Consider the following 26,863-nt stretch of genomic DNA (forward strand, 5'->3'; position numbering starts at 1 on the left):
CCACCCACCGTACCGTTCCACGGATTTGTACCGCGATACATTATGTAACAGTCGAGCCATCGCAAGACATCGTCGACGAGCCTCCTCTCCTCCATACCTCTTTATTCTCTTTCGAGAGCGCAAAGTGCACTCCGTTCCGTGGGGTGCTGAGCGCGGATACGATCGAGAGAGCGACGCCAAAAGACGAAACAAATTCGATCCCGTTCGCCGTCGAGATATCGAAAGACCGAAGAGTGCACGCAAAGCCGATAGACACATAAGTATAGACTCTGCGTTAAGCTGAGCCGGCGTCCCAACTTTAGACCGACCACTTTCGGAGGACTTGCTACCTCTTTCTAATATAGCTGAGTCAACCATTTAAAACGCAGATACCCAGAACCTCGCCTCCACTAGGTATTTAGATTTAAAAAGAAATGCCAAGTTCTCCGAAAACTGTCTACCTTGTTCTGAACTTAGGAAGCCTGTCGCCCTCTGCCTATGTCTACGGCAGAGCTTCGCAATTTGATTACGTGTTTTACGGAATTATCGGGTATCGATGCGTTAAATGACGCAAAAGTTTTTCGAACTATAACGTTTATCGGGCACGATACTTCCTCGTCCATTTAACAACAATCCGATTCATTGTCAGTTTTAGCCTCTGGTCCCTTGGAACCGATAATACCTGTTTACCGTTGGCGAGGTGTATCCAATTTTTGTAGAAAAGAATATAATGGAACGTCGATGAAACGTCCCTTTTTCCTCCCCACAACTCGCAATTACTTTTCATTCTTCCTTGAACAGGAAAACGGATTCTTTCCTCCCGTGTACCTGCACCGGGTTCCTCGCGATAGACGACCAGGATGAGTGGAAGGTTTTATCCCCTTCACGAAGGGTCGATCTCTATGTATACATGCAAATTAACCGACACTCGATGAAAGTATTTATCAGGGAGAGGGTTCTCCGTGAAAAGATAGTTTCTCTGACGGGAAGTTTCGCCGAGAAAGCTTTTTCAGGGTTCGAGAAGTTTTCGAGGGGTCGTTTGCAAAGTTTTCGCGGAAAATCGATAAACGTTACGATGGAGGGGAACAGGTTCGAGAGTTCGAGAATTCGAAGGACGAGAAAACATCGTTGGACGAGATTGTATTAAGAAACGAGCCTACGGAACATCGAATGATCGATTCCGCGATAGCATTTGATCGCAAAGTATTCATTCTTTTACTGTACGGACATAGTTAGCCCCATATAAAAGGTTATAGCATTCTCCGATGATTCGTTACTAGTGCAATATCTGCGGAGATAATTGAAACCACATGTCGCAAGAGCATAAAGGCGCAAGGCAAGAAAGCCAGTTTCGTTTATGAAATAATATTTGTCGTTACCGTTGAATGTAATTTTCCAGTGAAACAGTAGACGCGAGCAGCAGAGAGTTTCTGCTTCTGAAAACAAGAGAATTAGCGGTAACGATATTCTGAAAATGTGTGTGCTTCGCCTCGTATTACCGTTTCAAGACACGGAGCTTTGTGGATGCACCGCCCGCGATTTGCAGTACTGAAAGAAATATTTATCCGTACGCTTAATTATACAGGGTGTTTCGTTTAACTGGAAACGGTGGAATATCTCACGAAGGATTAAAGTTATCAAAACAATGTGGCAGTTCGTTATATTCGTCTCAACAAACACTATCATAATATAAATAAAAAAATACAGGGTTCCATTTAAAAAAATTAACTTGACTTTGATATCTCCCCCACTACTACACTTATAGAAAAATTATTTATACCACGTAATGTCCTCTTTTGTACCAAACAACTTTTGCACGAACATTTTTTTGATCACTTTAATCCTTCGTGAGCTATTGCACCGTTTCCAGTTAAACGAAACGCCCTGTATGTTCCGTAACCGAAGATAAAACGAAAACAGTTTTGAACGGGAAAAATTTGAAATTACACGGATCTCGAGGAGTAATGATTTTTGTCAAAAAGTAATCCAATAGAGGACGCAAAAGCGCAGATCGGTGGGAGTGTATTGGCACGAGAACGATAGGCGAGGATCCAATGAACTCGACGAAGCAACGCGTCGCGTCGGGGCGTAAGCAACGATGCAAATGCTCGGCCACGTAAAGGAATCTGCACGAAACGAAAGCAAAGTGTTTTCTCATAAGCTCTTGAACCAGGGACAAAATACAGTTTCCCGTTGATTCGATCTTGATCCGAAACGCCCCTCGAGGTACGAGTAGTTCGAGCTCGTGGTACCCGACGAGCTTTAGTACGAGACAGTATCGGCTCAGGTGCTAGCAATCCTTTCCGAATCCAAGTAATCAAGAGCCGTGAGGCGAGCAAAAGGATCGCAAAAGGATAGATGACCAATACCAGTGTCGGATTCTCGGGTCAATGAACGAATTGAAATAGGTGTCCGCGAGGAGGGAAACACAAAGGGGTTCGGTAGAATGATCCTCGGACGTGTAGGTGTGCGGAAGGTCGGGTGGTCCCGACGAGCCGCGAAATGTAAAGTTAAAATATGCAGGGAACGTACGTGAGCCGGAATCTCGTTACTCCATTATCGCCGGATTACCGCACCTGCAGCTCGTCCCAGACGCGGTAATCCGGTCGTGCCACGAGGCGCGCAGCACAGAGGGGCGCGGTGCACAGCGCACGGCGACGCGCGTTAACGAAGCAACACTGCCTCAAAGTAACCACCACGCTGGACCCTGTTCGCGAGATAACTTTCGCCCCGTAGAAATTGCCTGTTACGCCGGGCCCGCGTTTAACGTTTAAAACATCATTCTCGGCGGCCGGATTCTGCTTGGAAGCTCGTTACCCTGTCCCTAAGAGGTTCAATTAAACCGAACGCATTTTTATGAACCACTGATACGCTTTTACGATGATCGCCACGTTGCTGGGATTTCTCGAGGGTTTGATTTTATGGAGAATTTTGTTGGCTCGTAAGCCTCAGCTTCCCGATACCTTCCGATGGAACGAAGGCTTTTCAGACGTCACCTCCAAAAATCGTTTCGACGTTGCGTGCTTGTATCGAAGCGTTGACGAGTCGCTACGTTTGTTACGCACCGAAACGAACGTAGCGTTATAAAATCATTAAAAACGTATTTTCGTAATTACAAACGCTTTCCGTTTTCTCTTGCTTCCTTCCTTTCTACCTCCCTTCGTGGGATCCTGTGCAGAAACTATGCGCGTGGTTCCGTTCAGGAATCGGCGACAACGGTGCCGAGTTTACGATTCATGGCGGCGTGCAACGCGTCGAGGTTCGCAACAATCCCTCGACTGCCAGTGGCTTATCGCGCATCGTAATACATTTAACGTCTGAAATGTAACGCGAACGCGGCTCGCCCCGGTACGGTGAATTAAAAGGAAATTGAACTGTTCGCGGAGGTATCAAATTTGTGACTTAACGCTCGTAAGTCACGCCACGCCTCGCCGTTTCGCTTCTGGCGTGCGAGTTAACGGCCCACTCGGTCTAATTCAACTGTCGTCGAACGCAGTATTCCGGTACCTTTCCTTTCCAATCGCGAATTAGTCGATCGCTTTACGGCTGGATTCGCTACGCATTTCTATCGAGCACCGAACAGAGCGGATCAAAGAGCAGGATAGGATCGACGCGTTTAAAAAGAACTCGTCGACGACTCGAAAGCATGTGGGATCGGGAACTCTATACCCAACAAAGGAGCAAATAACATCTTTGGAAAATATGAGGGTTCCGTGGAGCAGTGGGTAGAGTCTCTGCTTTCGGCGCCGGGGGTCGTGAGTTCGAATCCCGCTTTGGGCCCTCTCATTTTTTCAACGCTCCTATAATATGTAAACGGGCATTGCCCTTTTGTACAGTGTTTATAATGTGGGATCGGGAACTCCATACCCAGCAAAGGAGCAAATAACATCTTTGGAAAATAGGAGGGTTCCGTGGAGCAGTGTGTAGAGTAGTTAGAGTCTCTGCATTCGGCGCCGGGGGTCGTGAGTTCGAATCCCACTTGGGCCCTCTCATTTTTCCAACGCTCCTACAAGCATACCGAACGCGACAGAAGAAAAGGAATAATATCCCTCGAAAGGAGTCTCACCTGTTTCGGTTTCCCCTCAGCGGAATCAGCAGCAGGCGTTAAACGGCAAAATTCTCGGCCGTTCCACTGTCGTCGCAGCCGTCGCGCATATCACCGAGTACTCTCCTTCGTTCCTGTCGTCATCACCCCACTCCTCGCCTCAACCCAGCCCGCGTTGTCGAGTCGAGTGCTCGGCGACATCCAGACGCATTATAACGGCCTAGGTGCCTGCCGGCTGACCTAAAATATCCCAAGTACATGTGGCCCTGTGAGATCCAAACCTTCCAACACCCCCGAGCCACCACACGCCCCTCGTCTTTCGTGGAAACCGCCCCCGATGCCGAGTAAACGTGCACGACTCGTCCACGCAATTTGGAAGTCAGCTGGATGGATATAGGCTTGATTACTAATTGGTGAGTTTGGCTTCCTAAATACGGAACAGGAACGGCGTTACCTACCGGGATGTATCGTCCTCAGGGATTGAGGGACACAGTTATGCGGCTGGGAGGCTGCGTGTTCGTGGTAAAGATTACGCCGAGAGAAAGAACCGACGGGGCTCGTCCCATCGTACAGCGCTGGGAAGGCAAACGCAACTAATTCCTTTGAGCGATATCGAGAGTAGAGGAAGCTACGCTCTTGGGCGTTGTTCGAACGTTGTTCGTAACTAAGGTATTAATTAGCTCGCGCAACAATTAATATAGCTCCTACTGTTCCGTGTACATATGTATACGTATAAGTACATATGTATTGTACTTGCCGCGACTGCATGTCGGAATTGGAAGCCTGAATTCGGTATCTGGTCCGTAAAACTCGTGTGTTCCGAAAGAATCGGTGCCGCATGCTTGTTTCCCGGGTTCCATAAAATGATTAAATTACCGCGGAAAGCGTTTCGACGACACACCACCTTCCCATCGAACGAATCGCGAAAATATCTCCGGGGCAAATAGAATTTCCTCGGTGGTAAAAGCTCCGTTCGGAAGATACTTAAATCCCGGTGACGAAACACGTTCGTTGGACGTGCGGTTTACTCCTCGCAATTCCGCCGGTGACGCTTCCTCGAGCTCGCGAACGGAATAGACTCGCAATCGCGATGAAACGAATTGCTGACGATTCTCGCACGGTCCGTGATAATCTTTTTCCCTTGGTCGGTTTGCTCGTGAACCAGATTCCGCTGGGCCATCGCTTTCGTCCGGCTCGTGTGTCTTGTTTCGACGAGCTGCTCGTTTCTGTACGCCCGGTTTCAATGGACGCGTTGTGCCCGCATTCGCCTATTCTTCCCGTCGACGGAACGACACCGTTCTGAAACAGAAAAATAATACTCGCGACGCGTGCTTAAATATCACGGCGCGGCTGCGTATCGTCGGGGCCGACAGCAGCTGCAATCGAGAGAGTTTATCTTTCGTAATCCTTGGCTTCCCCTGATTATCATCTGCAACGACGTTGTTTTCAATGGTATTGCGACCAGCGGACGTAGAAGCCCGTTACAACCAGGAAATCGGAAAGATAGCTCGGGCGTGCCGTGCACACCACTTGCGACACGTTCTTTAAAAACATTGAGAGGAATTCTGTGTTTCCCTGGACGGCCGTTAATGTTTATGGCGATTTTTGTCGTCATTCTTCCGCGTAAAGGCGACGACCGCCGAGTTTCCATTACGGGTCTATCGACTGGAAGAATTCGCGACTCACCGTTACTCGTCGCCTTCGACCGCAACGATATCGGATCGAATTGGATCGGTTTGGTTTGGTTTATCCGTATGAAATTGGCCAACGTACCGGTTGAAATTAATAATTAAGAATTCCATCTGTATCAACGCTGAACGGATCGCGATAACCGTTCGTGAAACGAATATCCAGAAATAATTGTCGAGCGTAACTTCGGCTAGACCGAAGATGAAGTTTCGGACCGAAATGGTCCCTCTAAGAAACCGTCGTCTTCGTTGATCTCGCGCCACGTATTTTACGTCCCCGTCTGATCGCGAATTTATCGCCGGGCTGATTTTAATTGGTTGAAACGGGCGCCGGAGCAGGGATCCACGCCAGTGGAAGGACAAAAACCAGCCACGAAATTTCCCGTTGTACACACGAAACTTATATCGATCCGGTGGCGGCGCAGCAGCACGTTCAGTAGCGTACGAAGGGAGACCGCGCCAGAATCACCTCGAAAATTTTACCACGCAAGAATGCGACATCGATACGCCCTATAATGTCTGTACGGTCGAAAGAATGCGCTTTAAGTTGCAAAACTTCGCTACTTTACCAACAAAAAGTACAAAGAGTGAATTCTCATTCGAAATTTTTATGCGCGAAATAAACGAGCTCTTAGAAACCCCTGTAACGTGCTAATGGAATTCCATATCCGTATTGTGCCTAAACGGCGATTATAATACGCAAAGAACGTTCTAACGAAAATCACCTCGAAGGAAATTCGACTCTAGGAAACACGCCGTTTAAAAATATCAGCGAAGCAAAACAAAAGGGGTTTCTAATCCGCTTAAACGCTCTTGACGGTGTCCGTGTACTCGGAAAGTAAATTAAACGCTCGGCAGTGTTTGCTCGATCGCGTTCCGTCGAAAATTTCGATAAACCCCGACGACAGTGGTGGAGGAGTCCAACATAGAGCGGGTGCTGGCCAAGCGGCAAACAGTTTCCACGCCACTGGGAACGTTCCACCCTTCGGCTCCACCCCAAGAGTCACGCTGAATGGCAAACTAAATCTCAAGGTTTAAGGCGAGATACACGCGGCCTCCCCCGGAGCAACGGCAGTAAATTCTCCAACTTCGATACGCGTTTTTCCTTTATTCCTGCGCGAGAACCGTGCGAGGGTGCATCGACCCTGCAAAAGAAAGGGAGTAGAAAGACGAAGGAGAGCCGTCCGAATCCCTGGATTCGACTGTTTCATTTTTAATCCTAAAGGGGGATCGGGCGAGGGTACGCGGTATAATTCGCGAAATTGCTTTCTCAGCGCCAAGACCAAGAAACGGCTCTAGAATATTTTTATTCGGCGCTCGTCGACGTTTCGGGAATTCCCTCGGACGATACGCGCGAACTCCAGCCATGGGGAATGGAAGCAGCGAAGGAATTCTTTCGAGCGAAACGCGGAAAATGTGCTCCAACTAGAGATTCTCCGGTTTCGTCTACCAGCGGAAAATTATTTATTCCATTATACCTGTTATCGTTGAAAAATGCGCCTTCTAGCTTCAATTGAGCGCGGTACGAGGGACTGTACATATACGCTTGTTATGTCAGCAGTGTTTACATTGACTCTTGATGCGACTTCTCGCACTGCCCCCCCCCCTCTCCTCTCTCTCTCTCTTACTCTTTTTCTCTTTTTCTGGACTCGGATAATAAAGGGAAAACAGCGAAATGGGACGGGGGTTTGCGAAAAATTGAATGTCCCCGACGAGATCTACGAGAAGACAATGTACTTTTTTCCCCGCGAGATTCGATGTCGGTCGAGTAGACAAGCACGCTTAAAAGGGACATCAAACTTTGAAGATTTACGCGGCGTCTGCTCGCAAGAACTGTCACGCCGGACGCTGCTGCTGTCTACTCGAAAAAAGGCATGATTAATCGAGAGAACCGAAAGTTCTTTGGCGCGTCTTCCGGGGATCCTGTGCTTCGTTATCTCGTCGCGGCCGAACTTTGCTTGCACTCGACAATTATTAGGCTTGCTACGGTACTGTCTCCGAACTACCTGATAGTCCTTGTCCCATCGTGATTTCGCTACCGAAAAGCGAATGTTCAATCTTTTCTCGGCCGAATCGAATTAACTTGGCACCATCGGAGAATAAATCTTTCGGTAAATAAATTTCATCGCATCTCCGTCGCGTCTATTAACCATGGCTCGAGTGAGAATTTCGTCTCGAAGTTCACACGAAAACAGCGGCTTCGGGTGATAACCGACTCTGGAAATAAAGCACTGGATACACGGACACACTTCAACCGGAGACACGGTCCGTTTAAAACGTCAGCCCGAAGGCTTGTCGCCACGAAATTATTACCCGGACCACGCATTGTTCTTCTTGCCGCGTCGCCGTTCCGCGTCTGGTCCACGGTGAGAGTCTACGAACATCGACTTCCGGTTACCGCCGCGAGCAATTTCGTACGGTTAAGCTGGGACGAATGGTGCGCTCGCGCGCGCCTTCCTAATTCTCGGTGTATCGAGTATCGAGCCGTGCTTATGCGTATTAGGACGCTTCCCTTCACCATTTAGGCCTATAATCGTCGTTTGTGGCGCATTGCCGGACCTATCCATACACGGATCACGATCGAATCGATAAGGATAATGAACCGCGTTCACCGTTCGCACGATTGGTCGTCGTCGTAGCGTATGGCCTGCGGTCGAATGTCTTCGTCGATCTATCGTGGAACATGGTCGAAACCGTAGAAAACATCGGTTACCGGTCAGACAGACCTCGGAGACCGATTGCACAACGGATTCGGCTCTTTATTCTCGATGTACCAGCTTAAAAGTTGTTCGATGAAAAAGATACGAAAATTGAAATTTCATCGCGTCGAACTCGATGGACGGCAAACGGGCGTGGCTGTTTTTCCCAAGTTCGCGGCCCGAACGATCCACGACAACAGAAATACAATTATCGGCTGTCCGCAAAGTGCAGGAGACTCGCATTAACTCGGCCAGGTTCGGCGTAACCTGATTACCGACGGTCGGTACAGGGCCAGGCTATGGAAGGTCCATTCGATAGAGAACTTTTGTTGCAAACACACCCCTGCGCGACAGTCAGTTACCCCGGTTGATGTTAAACGCCACGCTGGAAATCCGCTTGTACGCGTCTTCAAAGCGGATTACAACGGAGCCTCGCGGTATAAACTGATGCACACAACATACGATGCGTTCAGTCTGGATCAATTCAAGACCGTAGACGGTCCCAACCGAATTCTTACTGGTTTCTTTTTCGCGCGACCTGACTTGAAACGGTTTTCATTGAAAACACAGCTTTTAAGATAAATAATTTTCAATTAAACGATTTCATTTCAAAACGCATCGTTTCCTTCGCGCGCTTTGTTCTGTACCTGCCAGGGGGACGAAGAAGTCGCGATCGATAGAAATGGGGAAGAAAATAACGTTATCGGCGTGTAACGGAACAATTCGTTTACATCCCGTTACATGCCCGTATACATTTTTCAGGCTGTCGTACACTTTACTACGATTAAAAAAAAAAAATAAAAAATCGCGGTACTTTTTTTCGCGTTGCACGGGTGTGCAACCTCAATTCCCAGCAGCGTTCGCATTCATTCTCGCGCACGCACACCTGAAACCGACGTCCCCTGTTCGAAATCCGTCACGTATTAAGATTCAAACGCGGTTTTCCCACTGATTTTCCATATTCTGCACGCTATTCGAATCTCTTTCTCGCCGGAGAATTTATCGAACGTGTTTCGTTACGCCACTACGCGCGGCGCGACGGAAGCAATCGTGTTCGATATTGTAGGGTGAATTTTGCGTGTTCAGTTTAGATCGAGCGAGAGAGGATTTCGCTTCTGATGATCTTATCGAGAGATAAGATCGAACGAAAGGGACTGCGTTGTGACGTCGTGACCGAAAATCGACACGTGGTAAGAATGGGTGAATGCCACTGATCTGTATATATGGATAAGGGATGGGGTATACGGGGTTGCTGTATTTTGAAGGTACGCCATCTTTGAGAACAAAGCAACTTCGCCGCCTATATAGATTAACGGTAACTAACGCTTTCCATTCACGTGTATACCTATTCACATTGTATTATAGTATACTATATACTATCAGTACTTGTCTCATTTAAATTTCTGACTGATTTATCGTTCACACCTTATGTTCTTTATACGCAACAAATAAGTACAGTAAAACCTGTTTTTATGCGGTAGATAGGGACCGCATAAAAGAAACCGCACAAAAAAATATTCGGAAATTTCATAAATACTACATATAATAAACAACTTTGTACGACATACTACAGAAATTTTTTTTTATGCGGCGGAGAGGGACCGCATAAAAAAAGTCGCACTTAGAAAATACGTCAATTATTTACGAAATACATGAGAAAGTGCTTCCAAACAAAATAAATAATTAAATTACACATTATAAAAACATTTAATTTTTCATTGTATACATGGAGAAGTTTTCAAAATGCACATTACATAATTCACTGCTAGTCGTCGTAATCCTTAACGCGCATCTTCTTGTGATGAATTGGTTCACCATCTGCTAGTCTATTTAATATTAGATTTTTTGTTTCTAATGGAATTGTCTTTCTTTTCACTTTTTTTTGGCTACAATTATTCATTTTAAGGGAGTACATATGTTTAAAAATAAAATGAAAATCATAAAAACTATATACAAATAGAAACAAAAGTAATTAATTTATTTACCTTTAATCTCACTATAAAATGAATCCTTAATCACGTGAGTCGTGGATAAAACTCGGAATACGAAGCGTATGCTGCTAGCGCGTCGAGCGAAAATAATTGAATGTACATTGTCGGGAAACTGTTTAAACCAAATGAACAGAGCCTCTTGAAGTGTATATTTATATATACACTGATAGAAAACATTACAGTAATGCCAACGCCGTTGAAATTCATATACCGCATAAAAAAAAATCGCACAAAAATAAAATCGCACAAAACAAATCGCATAAAAAAGGACCGCACAAAAACAGGTTTTACTGTACATACATACTTTGTATTACTCTACTAATTATACGAGGAAGCATACATCTGACTTGGAAAGCATTAGTTACCGTTAATCTATGTAGGCGACGAAGGAGATTTGTTCTCCAAGATGGCGTACCTTCAAAATGCAGCAACCCATGCTATGCTTAGAAACCCCCATCCCGTATTCGTATATACAGATCAGTGGTAAATGCGTGTATGAACCTTGACCGAGCATAACTGTGTATGACAGAGGATATAAGAGGGAAATCATTCAGAGAACGAGTGTCATAAGATCCAGAGTCTTCAAGCAGTGATTTTTATATTACATATTTTGCCCTTAAACCTTTTACTTCTATCAAATACAACCACCATTTTAATTTTAATTTAACGTAATTTAATTTAATTCATACGGGTAAGGACCCATTTTTACAATATTTTGTTCGAAACGTTACAGCACATAAATACAATGGTGTAACAATGAGGTATAATAAGATATAACAATTGTGAGAATAGGATTCAGACTTTTATCCCTACAATATTGTTCCAGGCCATTGCGCTGCGTCGGCTAACTAGCGTCGCAGTTTAACACCTCGTCGCGACGTTTACTTTTGTTTCAAACAATAACCACCGCGTTTATTTCCCCGTCTAAACGCTGAAATCGGGTAAGGAATTGATCCGCGAAGTTTTTTAAATTACTTTTTTAATCCACTAGTTGACGGACCTTACAATATCAGCTTCGAAATGAAACACGAAAACGACAAGACGCGACGACAATCGAGGACACCGGCGCTAATAAAGGAGAACGGTGAAGCGAAAATAGCGCAACAAGTGTAGTACCGCAGCAACGACAGCTGCAGTTGCAGCTGCAGCCGCGCGTATCATATTAGAAATCCTGCCGCATTATCCCACCGAGTTTATTCCTCTAGAGTAATGTAGAGTCTCGAGCTCTGTTTTCCCAGCGTCGCGTCACGTCGTTCGCAGTATCTGGAGCGTGCGTTTTCCTGCTTACCGCTATTGTATATTTCGAGAATTTTCTTATCTCTTATCTTCGGCGTCGCGTCGTTTCGTTCCGCTTCGTGCTTTAACGCGCCATCAAACTTCTGCCCGGCGACTACGCGTTTCCTCGGAGCGTTTCCAAATACATATACATAATACAACAGCGTGGTCTCGATACTTGGGATCGTCTCAAGGCACCTTCCTTACGCGCAGAGTCTCTCGTGATCGTTAGTGGTTGTTTTGAAGAAAAATACGGCCGAAATTTCGGGAACGATCGATCGTTAGGCGGAAACGAAATTATTCCGGAACGAAAGCCGGGAGAAGGAGGAAACATAAATCAGGCTGGACGTTAATTTTGTTTTCAGCGCCGATGGCAACTACGAGGTGACCATTATGACAAAGGCGATTTTGCACCATACGGGGAAGGTCGTGTGGAAACCGCCGGCGATCTATAAATCATTCTGCGAGATCAACGTGGAGTACTTTCCCTTTGACGAGCAGACTTGCTTCATGAAGTTTGGTTCGTGGACATACGACGGGTACACGGTGAGTAATAAGATTCCACTAACAATCTTGTTCGCGATGGTGATTAATCATCGTCAAGAGATTCAGCCGAGCGCGACACGCATCGTAGGACCTCGCCGTCGTACTTACGATCGTAGTACGATCATTAGACGATTCGGTCGTTATAACGATGAAATTCCCGGATTCAAACGGACACAAACTTCCCCAAGAATCATTGGTCCAGGAAAGTTCCTAAAATTTTATTTACGAAAATCGTAAGTACGACGTTCGATACCCGATATGTCGACTCTTTTAAAACGCCGACAGAGCTATCGCCGGTCGAACAAGTCGCGTTTAAAGAACATACACTGGTACGGATAAATCAAAATCACCGGAACATCGACCGTCCATTTATATGTACCGCATCCGATACATCTTTCTCGCGGTTTGTACATACATGCCTACACGCACGCGTGCTTTTTTACAAGGTTTTTATTTTCGTCGCCTAGCACGACAACGCGACATGATCGCCGTAAAATCGAGCCAACAACCCATCGAAATTCCAGTCTTCTCTTGCGTTAAACGTTTCACGCGAAAAGTTTTACGCGACGCGTACTCCGTAAACCCGGTACACGTGTTTACAGCTTACGGCTGACGTAAAACTTTACGCTAAATAAAAATCTTATTTGTCTTCTATTTCCAATACGTTGGATTCCAAAACAACGATATTATTTACGCGCCGCGGATGTAACTCTAAAAAAATTTCATTACAACTATCGGAAATGACTTTACTACAATTGAACGCAACCTCGTGGCAGCTTTGTGTATTTTCGATCTATCGTTTCGTCGAATCGATAGTTTTATTTCGACGGTGACAACGTCCCGCTCTAGAGATCGCAACTTCTAATAAGACGGGCGTAAGAGGGGCGAAGGAATTGTGGCCGAAACGGGTTTCGCGTACGAGAAGACTCGTTCTCGAGAGAGAAAACTGTGGAAAATCAAGAAATTCCGTTGCATTAGACGTCGCGTCTGCTTGGACAGAGCACGGGAATAAAGAAAACCGAGAAGGAAGCGGTTCAACTCGTGCACAGAGTTAGAATGCGGCCAAGATATGCGAAAACGCATCAATGGAACGCAGACCTCGTTCTTTCTGAGATGCAGTTTTCCGTTTCTGTCAAACTGCGCGTACTTCCTCGTGCCCGGTAGATTTATTACACTTATATTTCGTTTCCCCGTTTCATCCCTCCTTTCATTCCCTCGCCGTTACTCGTGAAAACTGTTCACGGGAGCGATCTTGGAAAAGTTACGATTTCGTGACGGGAATCGGTGTTGCTCGTGGCGTCGTCTGAATTATACAGGAATCACACGCTTCGATCTAGCTTTGATTCCGATTAAAAGGAAATTTTCGGAATCACTCGGTGTCGCGTCGTGCGTGTACGTGTTCGATTTTCGTTCAATCGGAAAGTTTCAGCCAGTTCGAGCGACCAACGACGACGCGAATCCTATAACGATTCGTCAACGGTTCGCATATTCCTTGGGAGGGGGGGGGGGGGGGGGGCCCGCGTTTTGAATCGGGCCATATTATTACGATCCTAATACAGTATTCCTTGAGAGACCGATCACGCTATAAATTCGGTCACGCTCGACTCTGCTTCAATTTCGTCCGAGAAATAAGAAAATTCTTCATGAATTCCCAATGTTCGTACGGTCGTCAAACTCGAACAAGACCAATCGGTATACGACCAATCGAATTAGTTTAAATCTCAGAGATCAGCGTAGCAGTAAATTGTCTGTTCCACTCTGATTCGGTTCATTCGCCGATCGACGTTCAACCCGGTATTTCGGGCGTGGGCAACGACGGACCATCAAGATACGCAGCTCGAATCGACAGGTGCATTTTCCGTTGGGCTATAAACTCATCGCCTGGAATATGAACGAGGCCGGGGATGCGGGCCCCGCGAAATTCCTGTTTAAAGTATCCGCGTGCGAGCGGAAGCGTGAACGCGCGAAAGCGAACACGCGACCGGGGAAAAACGTTACTTTAACTTTTCATGCCCCGCGTCTAAACAATTTATTACGTTAGAAGTTACGTTGACGGTTCTATTCCCCGGTGTTTCGCTTTCATTTCTCGACTGCCCCGCCGTTACGAATCCCTCGAGCATCTGGATTCTAAAGCATTCGAACGCTATACGTTCCGTTCTATGGAATAATTCATGTCGCTGCAGAGCCACCGCAAATCTTCGATGAATTACTTAACCGGTCGCCGTTCTTTCGCTAAATTGCACGCGACAGGAATATTTCTTCGGTGCCGAGGGCGCTTTACAAGACGTTATATATTCATACGCGTCTGGCTATGGGTATTTTTGCGGCTGTTTCAAATCCGCTTACTTCGTTCGGCGACGCAATTAAATGTCAATTCGCTTCGTTCTTTTGTTCCCGATGGATAACGTCGAATTTCGGGAATATTGAATAACTCGTCAATTCTCTCCTTCTCTCTTTCTCTCTAGTATGTCCATGTTCAATACTGAAAGAGCCTTCGAAGTTTGACGGTGATTGTCAGATTAGCGAAAATCCCAGAAAAACGGTAGATCGTCGAAGAGTTTGATATGTACATTAAAAACCAAATAAGACCATAACTGCTTCGCGCAGCTGGGATGAGCACCAGAGGTCTCTCTGTAACATGGGCGATAGAATTTGTCATACACCGGGTGACATAATGAAGTATTTCTCGATATATGAATACTTATGAATGTAGGAAATTAAATAGGATTTCCAGTAGATAAATATATAGTTTATTAAAGAAGATAAAGGAATAGTAAAATGATATAAAATAACACACAACACACTAATAGCTTAACGTACTGAATTAGTTTCTACACGATTCTGCTCGCAATCACACCAGTCGACTCTCTTAGCGCGTTCTCACCACTCGACTGCCTCGAGGTCCCAACCATATCCCTCACAAGGGTTACCCACACTCACACACACACACAGGCACACAGAGTGCAAGGCGCCCAAATTTCCACGACGCAGTCTACAGACATTCGGTGCCAACATCGATATCTATTAGACTAAACATCCGCTCAGTTCCAGGCATTCATCGTTCATACAAAACACTCGACTTACTCTAGCGACCGCAGGCACGCACAACACCCTATCCTACATAATGATGCTCAATTGTTTAAGACGTTGGTAACTAAGGTAACCGAGAGGAATATCCGGAAACAAGACCGAAATTCGTCATTTCGCAGTTATGGTCTTATTTGGTTTTTAGTGTACATATGTATTAGGTCGATTCACAAGTACCTTCCGTCGTGAACACTGAAACAATTATTAAATAACGGTTGAATAGCAATGGTCATAGGATTAGAGTCAAACTGATCATCGATAATTATGTTTAGAGGTAATGGGGGATGTTACATGAATTAATATTTATTATTAAAATGCCACGAATCGACATTTTAGAAAACCAGAACGGAAGTTATTAACGATTTGACCTAATATATAGAACAAAATCCGTTTCGATCGATCCCGTTCTCCGTTCGAGTATGTTTCACGGTCTTAAACATCTCTTAGCCAGGATCGAGCCGCGTTTGTCCCGCGCGAAATATTTCACGCCCTTGCTCGCTCGTCTAGACGCAAAATCCCTCGATATCGGTGGTGCACGGTGGCAGACATCGACGAAACGTCATGATCCATCGGCGCCGTTTTCGAATAGTCTCCTCGAGCGTTCCCCGTCCCATTTAACGTACTCTGACGAAACATTTCCCAGAAGCTGACGAATGCGAGTGTCTCGGGACTCAATTGTTTTTGCTTTCTATTCGTTACGATTCTCGATCTATAATACGTACATGTACGTATATTTCAACGAAACGTAAGCCGATATCCCCGAACTTTCGATAAAACGTCGTTCCTCTTCTTGTCTCGGAAATATTCCTAGATACATCTTCTACTCGACCACCGAACCCCGAGGTATTCTCTCCGGATAGATGCGCAAGTGATTTTCGATACTTCCTTCCTCATTGTCGCCGTGAAATACGAGAGGGGAAAAATAATTCGGCGACGATGGAATGGATCGCAACGGTTTCGGTCTCTTCGAAATCCTTTTCGCCGTTCCGTTCTCAGTCCCGGTGACCGTAGGACTTTCCTGCCGGACGCGACGGACAGATTTATCCTTTCTCGACAAATCCACCTGTCCGTGGATCTCACCACCGAGCAACCATTGTGGGAATAAATCCCGCGTCTGGTCGATAAACGAAACCGTTCCTATGCTCCACGTGCGGTAGTCGACCGTTCTCTTTCCTCTTCAATTTTGAATTATTCTCCGTTTCAAGACGAAGTATTTCATGTATTAAAATTCTGGGAACAAGTTTGGTGGTCGGTAGAATACCGACGGCGCGAGAATGCTGTTTTAAAGTAGGCACTTCGCTCTTCTTCGCGTCGTTATTTTCATTCGTATCGCAGTCTCCGACACGCTCGGCCGTAGCTCGTTACTCGCAATCAGTTTATCCGTCGATTCCCCCCCCCCCCCGACAAGGGAAGTGCACAGGACATCGAGTAGAGAAGCTCGACCTACTTGGACATATCGATGGCATCGGTTCCCTTGTTTCCTTCAAGACGGTCGATCCTGGCTGAACAAATTCTACGGAAGACCGAGGATAATCGTCGGGACGATTCTCCTCGTTTCTACGAGGACATTGCTTGTCACGGATGACGGTTGTTATCGTTTCGCGTTGCCCGACAGGGACCAAGTTGGGCAAGCTTACTCGTCCAGTCGCCAGAAAGCAGAACAGACACACACACAGGAGACGGAAGCATCGGTGGCCGAAACGAAGAAACGAAGTGAGGTTAACGCGTCCTGTGTTCTGCCCGCGAACCTATCGAAAGATCTTAAGCAGGTGAGGTTTACCTCGAGGCCTGGCCTCACGAGGTGAGCTACTCCCCCGTAAGGGGAGCTGGGTCCCTCGAGGCCCAGGTGTATGGCCTGCTTTAGGAACGGTCCAGTGGGAATCAAGGTGCACATGCCGCGAGTGGTGGAACTTGGATGGAAGAGAGATTTCGCTCCACTTTTCGGAGTTTATTCCCGTTCTCAGATTCCGATGGGTTCCGGAGGATCCGCTACCTAGCTACCTATCTACCTACCTATCTACCTACATCACTAGATAACTATACCCAACCTATCTTCCCCACCACCCATTAGAGGCAGGTATCCAATTCCTTTCGGTCCCTCGGTTCGACCTCTTTTCTCGCCTCTTTCTCTTCGACCCTTCTTCGTTGACCCCTCCATCGCCTCGGTTTTCTTTTCGTTGAACAATTGGATCCGCCGTAGCGCGGGTGGGAACGAAATCGGACAGGCGGAGAATCGCGCAGGAAAGTTCGAAAAGTTCTCGTACGGTTCTAGAGGATGCTCCAAGAATTTCGGAATCGAGTTACCGAATTCCGGAATCAGGGCACGGCAGTTCAGCAATCATCGTCTTTGGTCGTTGAAAAATCAGACGATGACTATTCTCCGCGTACGGTCGTCCTTTCGTCGTCGTTCTACCTCTCTTTGGATTTCTGTTCGGTTCCGTCCGAGATTGAACCTTGATCGAACAGCGCGACAAGATAACATTTGTGCGTATCGGTGATGGGCAACTCAGTGTCCGCCAATACGGGCATATGGCAGTGGTTGGTAAAATGTGCGAATGAGAGCGCGTATCTATCATTTACTTCACGCACAAATATGTCGTGAATCATGACTCGTGACTCGTGATGTGTCCTGCTTCGCAACCCCTCCACAGGAGTACGACATCTATCGAATCTCACCAAGAATGAAAATTTCGACGACAAATGTATGAAACTATTCCATACGAAGCTTTGAACATCGTACAGAAGATTTACAAGTTACAGAAGAGGGGGTTATTTTTATCGTTATAAGTTTGAATAATATTTAAGCCATGTTTTACTGAATTTATGCACATATTGTTACAACTATATTGTAAACTCGTATATATATATATATATAAGTAGTATTTAAGTCAATTGTTGTGAAATTTATTCAAATACTATTGTAAATTATGTATTTTCATCAGATTTTTTCAATAAAAAATAGTTAAGTCGTACATATGCGTTGTTTGTTAAGCCTATCACTACGAGTATCTCATATTTTCCATAAATAAATAAATAGTAATTGGTAAACGTACTTAAAATTGCATTGAAATAAATTTTAAGTTTAATTTAACGCGGAATTTGAAAAAGCGCGGGAAAAATTGGGAATTTTTGTTAAAATTTGTGGCGCCACCACCAGTTGGTGGCGGAAATTGGAACTAATTCCAGAACTTCGTCGATAGTTCGCAAAGACGCCACCAGATGGCGCTGCTTAAAAAGAGTTTCAGAATTAATTCCAATTTTCGCTACCAAAGTGGCGGGGGCGTCACTAAATGTCCCATAAATTCCCAAATTTTTCCGGCACTTTTATGAATCCAAGACGGCGGAATCAACGACCGATTGATTCTGTTGACCGAATAATTTGTTTTAAATTGAGAAAAACAAAAGAGAAGCTAACGACTGAACGAACGAACTAGGCTAAGTAATAGAGGAATTGGGGGATAAAAGCACGATCAAAAACATGTTCGCAGGTCGACTTACGGCACCTGCTCCAGACCGAGGAGTCGAACCGTATCGAAGTCGGCATCGACCTGACCGACTACTACATTTCCGTCGAGTGGGACATCATAAAAGTGCCTGCCGTGAGGAACGAGGCGTTCTACATATGCTGCGAGGAGCCCTACCCGGATATCGTGTTCAATATCACTTTACGCCGCAAAACCCTCTTCTACACGGTGAACCTGATCATACCGTGCGTGGGTATATCTATCCTCTCGGTGCTTGTGTTCTATCTGCCGAGCGACAGCGGCGAGAAAGTCTCATTGTCGATCTCGATCCTGCTGTCGTTGACCGTGTTCTTTCTACTGCTGGCCGAGATCATACCGCCCACGTCGTTGACGGTGCCGTTGCTCGGCAAGTATCTGTTGTTCACGATGGTACTGGTGACGCTATCCGTGGTGGTGACGATCGCTGTGCTGAACGTGAACTTTCGCTCGCCCGTCACCCATCGTATGGCCAACTGGGTGCGGGTCGTGTTCATTCAAGTGTTGCCGCGATTCCTTTTCATCGAAAGACCGAGCAAGGACGACGACGACAACGACGACGACGACGCGGACGACGAGGATGGGAGGAACGGCGGGATCGGTGTGATCCGCGTGAATGCGAACGGCGAGCCAATCGACGACGACGACGACGAGGACGACGACGAGGACGAGGACGACGAGGACGACGACGTCGAGGCGGCGAACGGTAAACCGACCGAGGGCATGCTCACCGATGTGTTCCATGTACAAGAGACTGACAAGTACGACGCGTACTACGGGAAAAGGTTCAGCGGGGATTACGAGATACCCGGCCACGGGCTGCCCCCATCGGCGACCAGGTACGATCTCGGAGCCGTGGCCAACGTGGGACCGGTCGCCCCCTGTTTCGACGAGCCCCTGCCCGCGCTTCCACTGCCCGGGGCTGACGACGACCTCTTCGGACCGGCCAGCCCCGCTTACGTTCACGAGGACGTCAGTCCGACATTCGAGAAGCCGTTGGTCTGCGAGATCGAGAAGACCGTCGACGACGCCAGGTTCATCGCTCAGCACGCCAAGAACAAGGACAAATTCGAGAGCGTGAGTAGACGGAAAATCTCTCCTCTGTCATTTACCTGTTACATACACAATTATATACGAGTAGCTGCCTCGAATTAGTTTCTCAAATGTTTTCGACTAACCGTGTTCATTGGCAAACGATTCCCACGGTACCACCGTAATGATCCTTCGATCGGTTTGACTCGGTAAATTCCAGGTACACCCTCTTTGATACGAGCCAACATTTTAATTCAACTGTTCGGTATTCTTATACCGTGCCACGTAGGTGGTGCAAAACGACGCATTAGGTTCGAGTACATTTATAAAGTGTACAATGTACATTTATCAAATATTAATAAATAGTTAGTAAGTGTATTGCAGACATCATAGTCTTTAACCCTTCCTCCATACCTCGGGACATAACACCGAACCTACAGAAATCACCGAGCTACCCCCGAGGTTACTGTAACGCGGATCTTCCGCGATCATTACGGTTACGATGGATCAAGGTAAACACGAAGCTGTTTGCATTATCGTGACGCGAGTGCGCGCAAAGATCGATTCGAGAGAAACCGTCTGGAAAGCGTACTGCAAAATCGAACGAAAAAGAGTCCCGTCCGAAAGCAATATTCCATTTCGAAAGGTAGATAACGGTCCTGCTGCAATAACGATAACAGCGTGTTCGGTTCGCGACGGTGAAAGAATATCAAGTGGAAGAAGGCCGAGGGATTATATTGATCAGAGGGTTCGTTCGATCGAAAGAACGCTCTTTAATCTTCACGAGTAATCCACGTCGCGGGATCGGTAATGGACCGTGCAAATCACGGTGGATCGAGCGCGCGCGAGCTGTGATTACGAGCGGCGGATACGCTCGGGCACGCTCGGGTCAGCGAAAGCAAATTATAACGAATCAGCTGTAGGAACCGAGACCGCGCCGGCAGTAGTATCGGATCGTATTAATCAGCCGTAAGCGCCTCGAGATCCGATTGCTGTTAATAGCTTCGTTTCCGATTGTCCGTCGCCATTCGATTTTGGCAATTTCTTGTCCGTTGGATCGAATCTCTGTCTTCCGGAAGGGGTCGACCGAAGCCAAGAATCTGTTGATTAGGCAAACGTCGAATAACGAAGAAAGAAATCGAAGGTACGAATTCGGGTTTCGCGTTTAAGGGCGACAAAGAGACGAAATCGATTTCATCGCGAACATTAGTCGGGAAAATCCAACAGGGATTTCACTGACGAACATCATGAACTACGCGCACATCTCGTTTCACGAATCAATCCCGTCAGGGTGTACACACGATGGCCACATCAAGCCGCATAACCGGTCGTTACCGTTTCTGCCGGACAGTCATTTTTCATTTCACCTCCGTTCGAAATCAATCGCGTGCATTTGAATTCAATGAGCGTGTCCCAGGACGCCTCCACCCCACCCCTGAACGCTTTAACGTGACAACGGTTTTAATTAAAATCACGATTCCCCTCGGACGAGATCCGGTCCGAAGGAGCGAAAACGCGACGGAGTTTCCCGCCGCTCTGCAAGCTCTGCACGCGTTCGTCGCCGAAGGAGAAAAGGAACGTCTACACACGGCGCACGGCTGATAAAGACAAAAGGACGGTGACTTTTTTGAAACGCGATGGAAGACCGTTTACCGTATTATTAGTTGGGCAAACGCCTTTACCGTCGTCGGCACGCTTTCGCCTCGTGTCCTGGCTCCGTGAATAGGCGAGTTAACCGGCTCCAGTCTCCGCATTAACTTTGCGCAACGACCCCCGCTCGTGTCACGTCCATGTTTGTGTTCGACCGAGAGGAATACGGACGGAGGAGACTCGATAAGCTGGTCGATACACAGCTACGAATTACACGCCATGTTTTGGCTTCGGTACTTATCGTTAATCTCTTCGATCATGAAAATTACGCGATCCGTTCGAAGAGAGAAGACGCGTCTGACTTACGACGGATTACTCTACTGAATAACCACCGCGAAGCTTCAGGGTTTCACCGATCGATAATTTCGCGGAAATTTCGGAAAAAGTACCTACAAGCACATTGTTCGTTCCGTGTGTGTTTGCCGAAAGTTTTCACACAGACAGTCGACTTTACCTTCAAGTTCGGCCGGGCTCCGGCTGATGTAAAACTCCGGAAATTGGTTCAGACGGTGACGTTCACCTTGCTCTGGGAATTCCGAAGTTGAGACATTCGTCCGGGACCGCCGTAAATTCGAACGAATTTATGCTTCCTGTTCGATATTTGCGCGGAACGAGCGGCGTGACACACTTTTCCGTGGGCTCGGTTCGAGTTTATTCGACGCTCGAGAAGACCTTCGCGAAATTTCGACCAACCCGAAGCGTACGATCGGAAAAGATCAGACTGTTCCTGCGACTCGACGTTACGACAACGATGGACAAAGAATCGCGCGATTTGTCCGGCCTGTTCTTACCTGATATTTCGACGAAGAACTTTGCCGGAGTACGAGCAGCTGACGGAAGCCGAAGTCCATGTCTCGATGGGACGAGGGGGATCACGGTAGTTGCGAACTCCAATGTAGTTTTTAGCACACTTTATAGTTGGCTCGCCGGCGAGAAGCCGAAGTTCGTCGGGAACTTCGACAGCCGAAAATATGATAATTCGCCCGGCGAAGGCTTCTGTCTTCGGAAAGTACCGTCGAGGAATATCGTTTTTGTTGTAACGGCGGCCCTTGGAGTAACGTCGCCATTATTACGCTGCACGTTCCACTTTTCCGATATTACGGACGTGTTTTATGAAACTCGAGCTTAAAAAGGGCGCCGTCAATGGTGCCAGCGTGCTGAAAACGCGATCGGTGAGACTCTCGTGGTCTTGTTACTTCCTGCGGCATATACTTGATCGATCGCTTATGTTCCGCGAACTCCAATTTTCATGGACGTCGACGCACGAAGCGATCTCGAACTAGGGATCGTAGCCGCTCGCGATTCCAGTAAATTTATTTTTTATTTATTTATTTATTAATATTGTTGGATCGGGAACTGCATACCCAACAAAGAGGCTAATAACATCTTTGGAAAATATGAGAGTTCCGTGGAGCAATGGGTAGAATCTCTGCTTTCGGCGCCGGGGGTCGTGAATTCGAATCCCGCTTGGGCCCTCTCATTTTTCCAACGCTCTTATAATATGTAAACAGGCATTGCCCTTTTGTACAGTGTTTATGATGTGGGATCGGAAACTTCATACCCAGCAAAGGAGCAAATAACATCTTTGGAAAATAGGAGGGTTCCGTGGAGCAGTGGGTAGAGTTTCTGCTTTTGAACCTGGGGGGCGTGAGTTCCAATCCCGCTTGGGCCCTCTCATTTTTCCAACGCTCCTATAATTTGTAAACGGTCATTGCCCTTTTGTACAGTGTTTATAATATTGTTATATGACGAGCTTCGTGCACAGAAGTGTGAATGCGAGGTCCGCTGGTATATGGCATGAAGAATCCGTTAAATCGTTATGTTGAAGGACGTGTATACAAATGTAAAAATTAATTATCGCGATAAAAGTCGGGAACGTCGACGACGCGACACGATCTATTTCGAGGATCGAGCTGCCGCGCCTCGCGGCCGGTTCGAATCCACTCTCGAACGTAGCCCGAGGTAACCGACGAGCAAATTCAATTTATCCGAGGTGGAAATCTCGAGTGACGATCCCCGGAGATGCTTCGATTTCCGCGAGCCGGCCGCGCCAACCGGGAACTTCCGGTTGCCTCCGGAGGAACGAAACTCGACCAGAACGGAGCGTAGGCTCGACGATCGGGGACGCGGAAAGTTGCTGCGGCGTTCGTGAATTATCGATACGAACGAACCATCTACCCGAAAACGCACCGCGGCGGAGTTCCTTTAGTTGCGAAACGCGTCCACGCCACTGCACGCGTGTTGCTTCGATATTCTATTGTACCTGTATTATATGTGGATAGAGTCACGGAACTCGAAACGGTTTCCATGTGCCCGAACACGCAAGTGGGTCTGCGCATCAACCAGGAGAAACTGAACGTTAATGTCAAACGAATGTCCGATCGATTCGGCACTACGTTCGGAAAGTTTTGCGACGCTTCGGTTGTCGGTGGAAACGCACGTATTCCCGAAGAGATTAAACTGGGCTGGGAACGAGACCGCAAACCGTCCTGGAATTAACTGTTTCGCGATCCATTCGAACGCCGTTGGAACGAGCGTTTCCAACGGATTTCATGGGCCGACGCGACCGCTGGTTCAGTCGGCAAACTCGCAGCTTCCGGGAAGCAGGTGCGACGCGAGTGTGTTAAGCTCGGCAGATGTAAACGCCAAAAATGGAGGATAGCTGGACGGGATAGAAATCTCGACATAGAAAAAGGAAAGAACAACCACTTGGCATCGAGTTCCTCGCGCTAAATACTATGACAGTCCCCCTGGAGCAGGAAGGAACTTGGAGAGGAATTCATGAACGTTCGGGCTGCAGTACCTACGCTTCGCCGCGCTGGCAAGCGTCGAAATCGAGATGTTACGATTCCAATGTTGATTTCACAGATGCATGTTTGTACCCGTAATAGCAACGCTTTTCGTAACGCCGCACGAGAAAACATTCTAACAGCTATCGACAGAAGCGTGAGACGTGCGTTTGTTTTTTCGTATCGAGCCATCGTATTTACGAGCGCAAAAAGAGAGACGAATCGTGGGGCATGTTGTAGAGAATCGTCGTAGAGACGATCCTCGAGCGTTACGAGAAACCCACACGTACTTTCTCCGGTGGCACTGGATTGGCTCGATACCAGGAACGGGTGTCACGAAGGTGTTGACGATAAAGGATTTTGTCTATCGTGATCCTGGATTAAACAAACTTTTTAGACCTCCATAATTTCTGCTCGCATCGTGCATCGCGAGTGCAACGGACCCGATCGAAAGAAATTGGGTAGACGGACGAGACACGGTGCATCGGACGAAACCGTAGCAGCTTACTCGAAAGGAGTCCTTCGTGGTGGTCCTTTCGGGAGAACAACTCACAGATATGCGCGTACGCAAAGAGATGGTAGCGTACTTGTACGGAATTGAAAGGAAACGATAGGTATACCGGGCATCGTTCTTCTCGAAGTATCATAAAAGTATCGGGTGCCTGTTTTATCGTTCGCTTCCACCCTTGTCGCAGAGGGAATCGAAAGAAGCCGATACACTCGAGAGATGACGGATCAGTTGCCTCTTGTTGGTTGTTTCTAGACGAAGCTAAGGTGACAACCGTCGCTGTGTACACGTCCTATGGGTGCTCGATTGAAACTTCGTAGATAGGACTGGCCTTTCAGCTGCGTACATAAAGCCAACCAATTGGGAGCACGTACGATGGATCCATCCCGTTACCGTAGTAGACGATACTTTGCTTCGACGAGAGAGGAAAGCTCGGGAAAAATGTTTCTCATTCCGAGAACGAGGCCAGGAAAGCAAGAAAACGTGCGTCGATGGACCCAAGGGTCGATGATCGGTTCGTCGACGGAAATTCCGTATTTATGATAGCGTTTAGTTTCCGGGAATCGTTTGCTGTTCTTACTAGACGAAATTTTACCGTCACGGCGAGACCCTCCCCTCGTTAATCGGAAACATCGCGAGATGCGCGCCAACTGGATATCTCGGTCATCGAAACCGACGAACGTAGATCGGCAGCCACTCGAAGCGTTAAATTTAAGCGGAACGATTATTAATTTCGCGACGAGATAATACACGCTGATTCGGTCACTAACGAATCATTTGCGAATGCTTTCTGTTCACAGGTGGAGGAGGACTGGAAGTACGTCGCGATGGTACTCGACCGGATTTTCCTATGGATATTCACGGTGGCTTGCGTGGTCGGGACGGTGTTGATTATCCTTCAGGCGCCGAGTCTCTACGACACGACGAAACCGATCGACATCAAGTACAGTAAAATCGCGAAGAAGAAGATGATGCTGATGAACATGGGTCCCGAGGAGGACTAGTCGACGATTTCGCGCGGCCTAGCGCCGCGTCCATACCGATGGCTGCTACCCCGTCGTCGTCAAAGTCGACGTTACCGATGTTACCGTCGTCGTCATCGTCGTCGTTGTTGTCGTCGTCGTCGTCGTCGTCGTCGTCGCCGCCGTCGTCGTCCTCGTCGTCGTCGTCGTCGCCGTTGTTGTCGTCGTTGTCGTCGTCGTCGTCGTCGTCGTCGTCGTTATTGTTGATGTTCAGTGGACGTCGCCCGCCATCGAAACTGCCGATTTTCGCATTGCCGCGAAGAAAGACCCTCTCTCGATCGTTGCTGCGAAACGCGAGAAGTCTCTCGAACAACTCCGGAGACTGGACGAAACAAGAAAAAAAAACAGAGAACAAACTTTTACGAGAGTTGTACGAGCCAAACGAAAGAGGATTCGTGTAATTTGTTTGTGTGACTGGTGGACGTTCTCATCGATGAATTCGGTGTATTCCGAGTAGTATCCGTGGCGTGAATTTTTCCCTCTGCGAACCATGGACCTACGATCTAGGGGATATTACCTAGAAACCATTGCGCGGAACTTGTGGAGACGAGAGGGGATAAACGAGAGAGAAACCGAGAGAGAACGAAAAAGATGGAACGAACGATGAGAGCGGAGAGATTGTGTGTGTGCATGGATGTTTGCGTGCTAGGAAGAGAGTAACAGCGACTGAGCAAATGGGAGCGAAATGGGAAGCGAGGCTGAATGAGCAAAATGGAGGTGCGAGGGAAGGCCACAGTGAGGAGAAAAAGTGCCAAATACGCGAAACACACGCGCAACGTATTTTTGTAAATCTGGTTTCATACGTAAGGCTAGAGTCGTGCGGCGAGACGTCGAACTGCCCGAACTGCCGATTTTATATAAATAAAGAAAAAAAAAAGACGTTCACACGCGTACACCGACCGAGAGAGACACACACGTACACCGACATACGCATGTACACGCACGGACACAGAGAGCATACATGCATGTACACGCGCGTACACGCAACGAGAACGCGTTCGTTCCGACATTTATACGTAACTGGGAGAGTAAAGAAAAAGAAAGAAAAACGC

General features: G+C 47.2%; 1 protein-coding gene across 3 annotated transcripts in view; it reads left to right on the top strand.

The window, feature by feature from the left end:
- The window catches only part of LOC107194445 (acetylcholine receptor subunit alpha-like 1), a 58,794-nt gene extending 33,001 nt beyond the window's left edge, over window positions 1-25,793 (top strand). The window contains exons 4-7 of one of the 3 annotated variants that reach the window (XM_015584070.1): window positions 12,043-12,223; window positions 18,799-19,413; window positions 19,483-19,887; window positions 25,590-25,793. In XM_015584070.1, coding sequence (XP_015439556.1) covers window positions 12,043-12,223; window positions 18,799-19,413; window positions 19,483-19,887; window positions 25,590-25,793 — 1,405 coding nt within the window. Of the gene's footprint in view, window positions 1-12,042; window positions 12,224-18,798; window positions 19,888-25,589 lie in introns of all 3 variants that reach the window. The other 2 variants (XM_015584069.1, XM_015584068.1) reach the window with 2 other exon arrangements.
- Window positions 25,794-26,863: the final 1,070 nt, after the last annotated feature.

The sequence above is a fragment of the Dufourea novaeangliae genome, unplaced genomic scaffold, assembly GCF_001272555.1.
Source record: "Dufourea novaeangliae isolate 0120121106 unplaced genomic scaffold, ASM127255v1 scaffold39, whole genome shotgun sequence".
NCBI lineage: Eukaryota > Metazoa > Arthropoda > Insecta > Hymenoptera > Halictidae > Dufourea > Dufourea novaeangliae.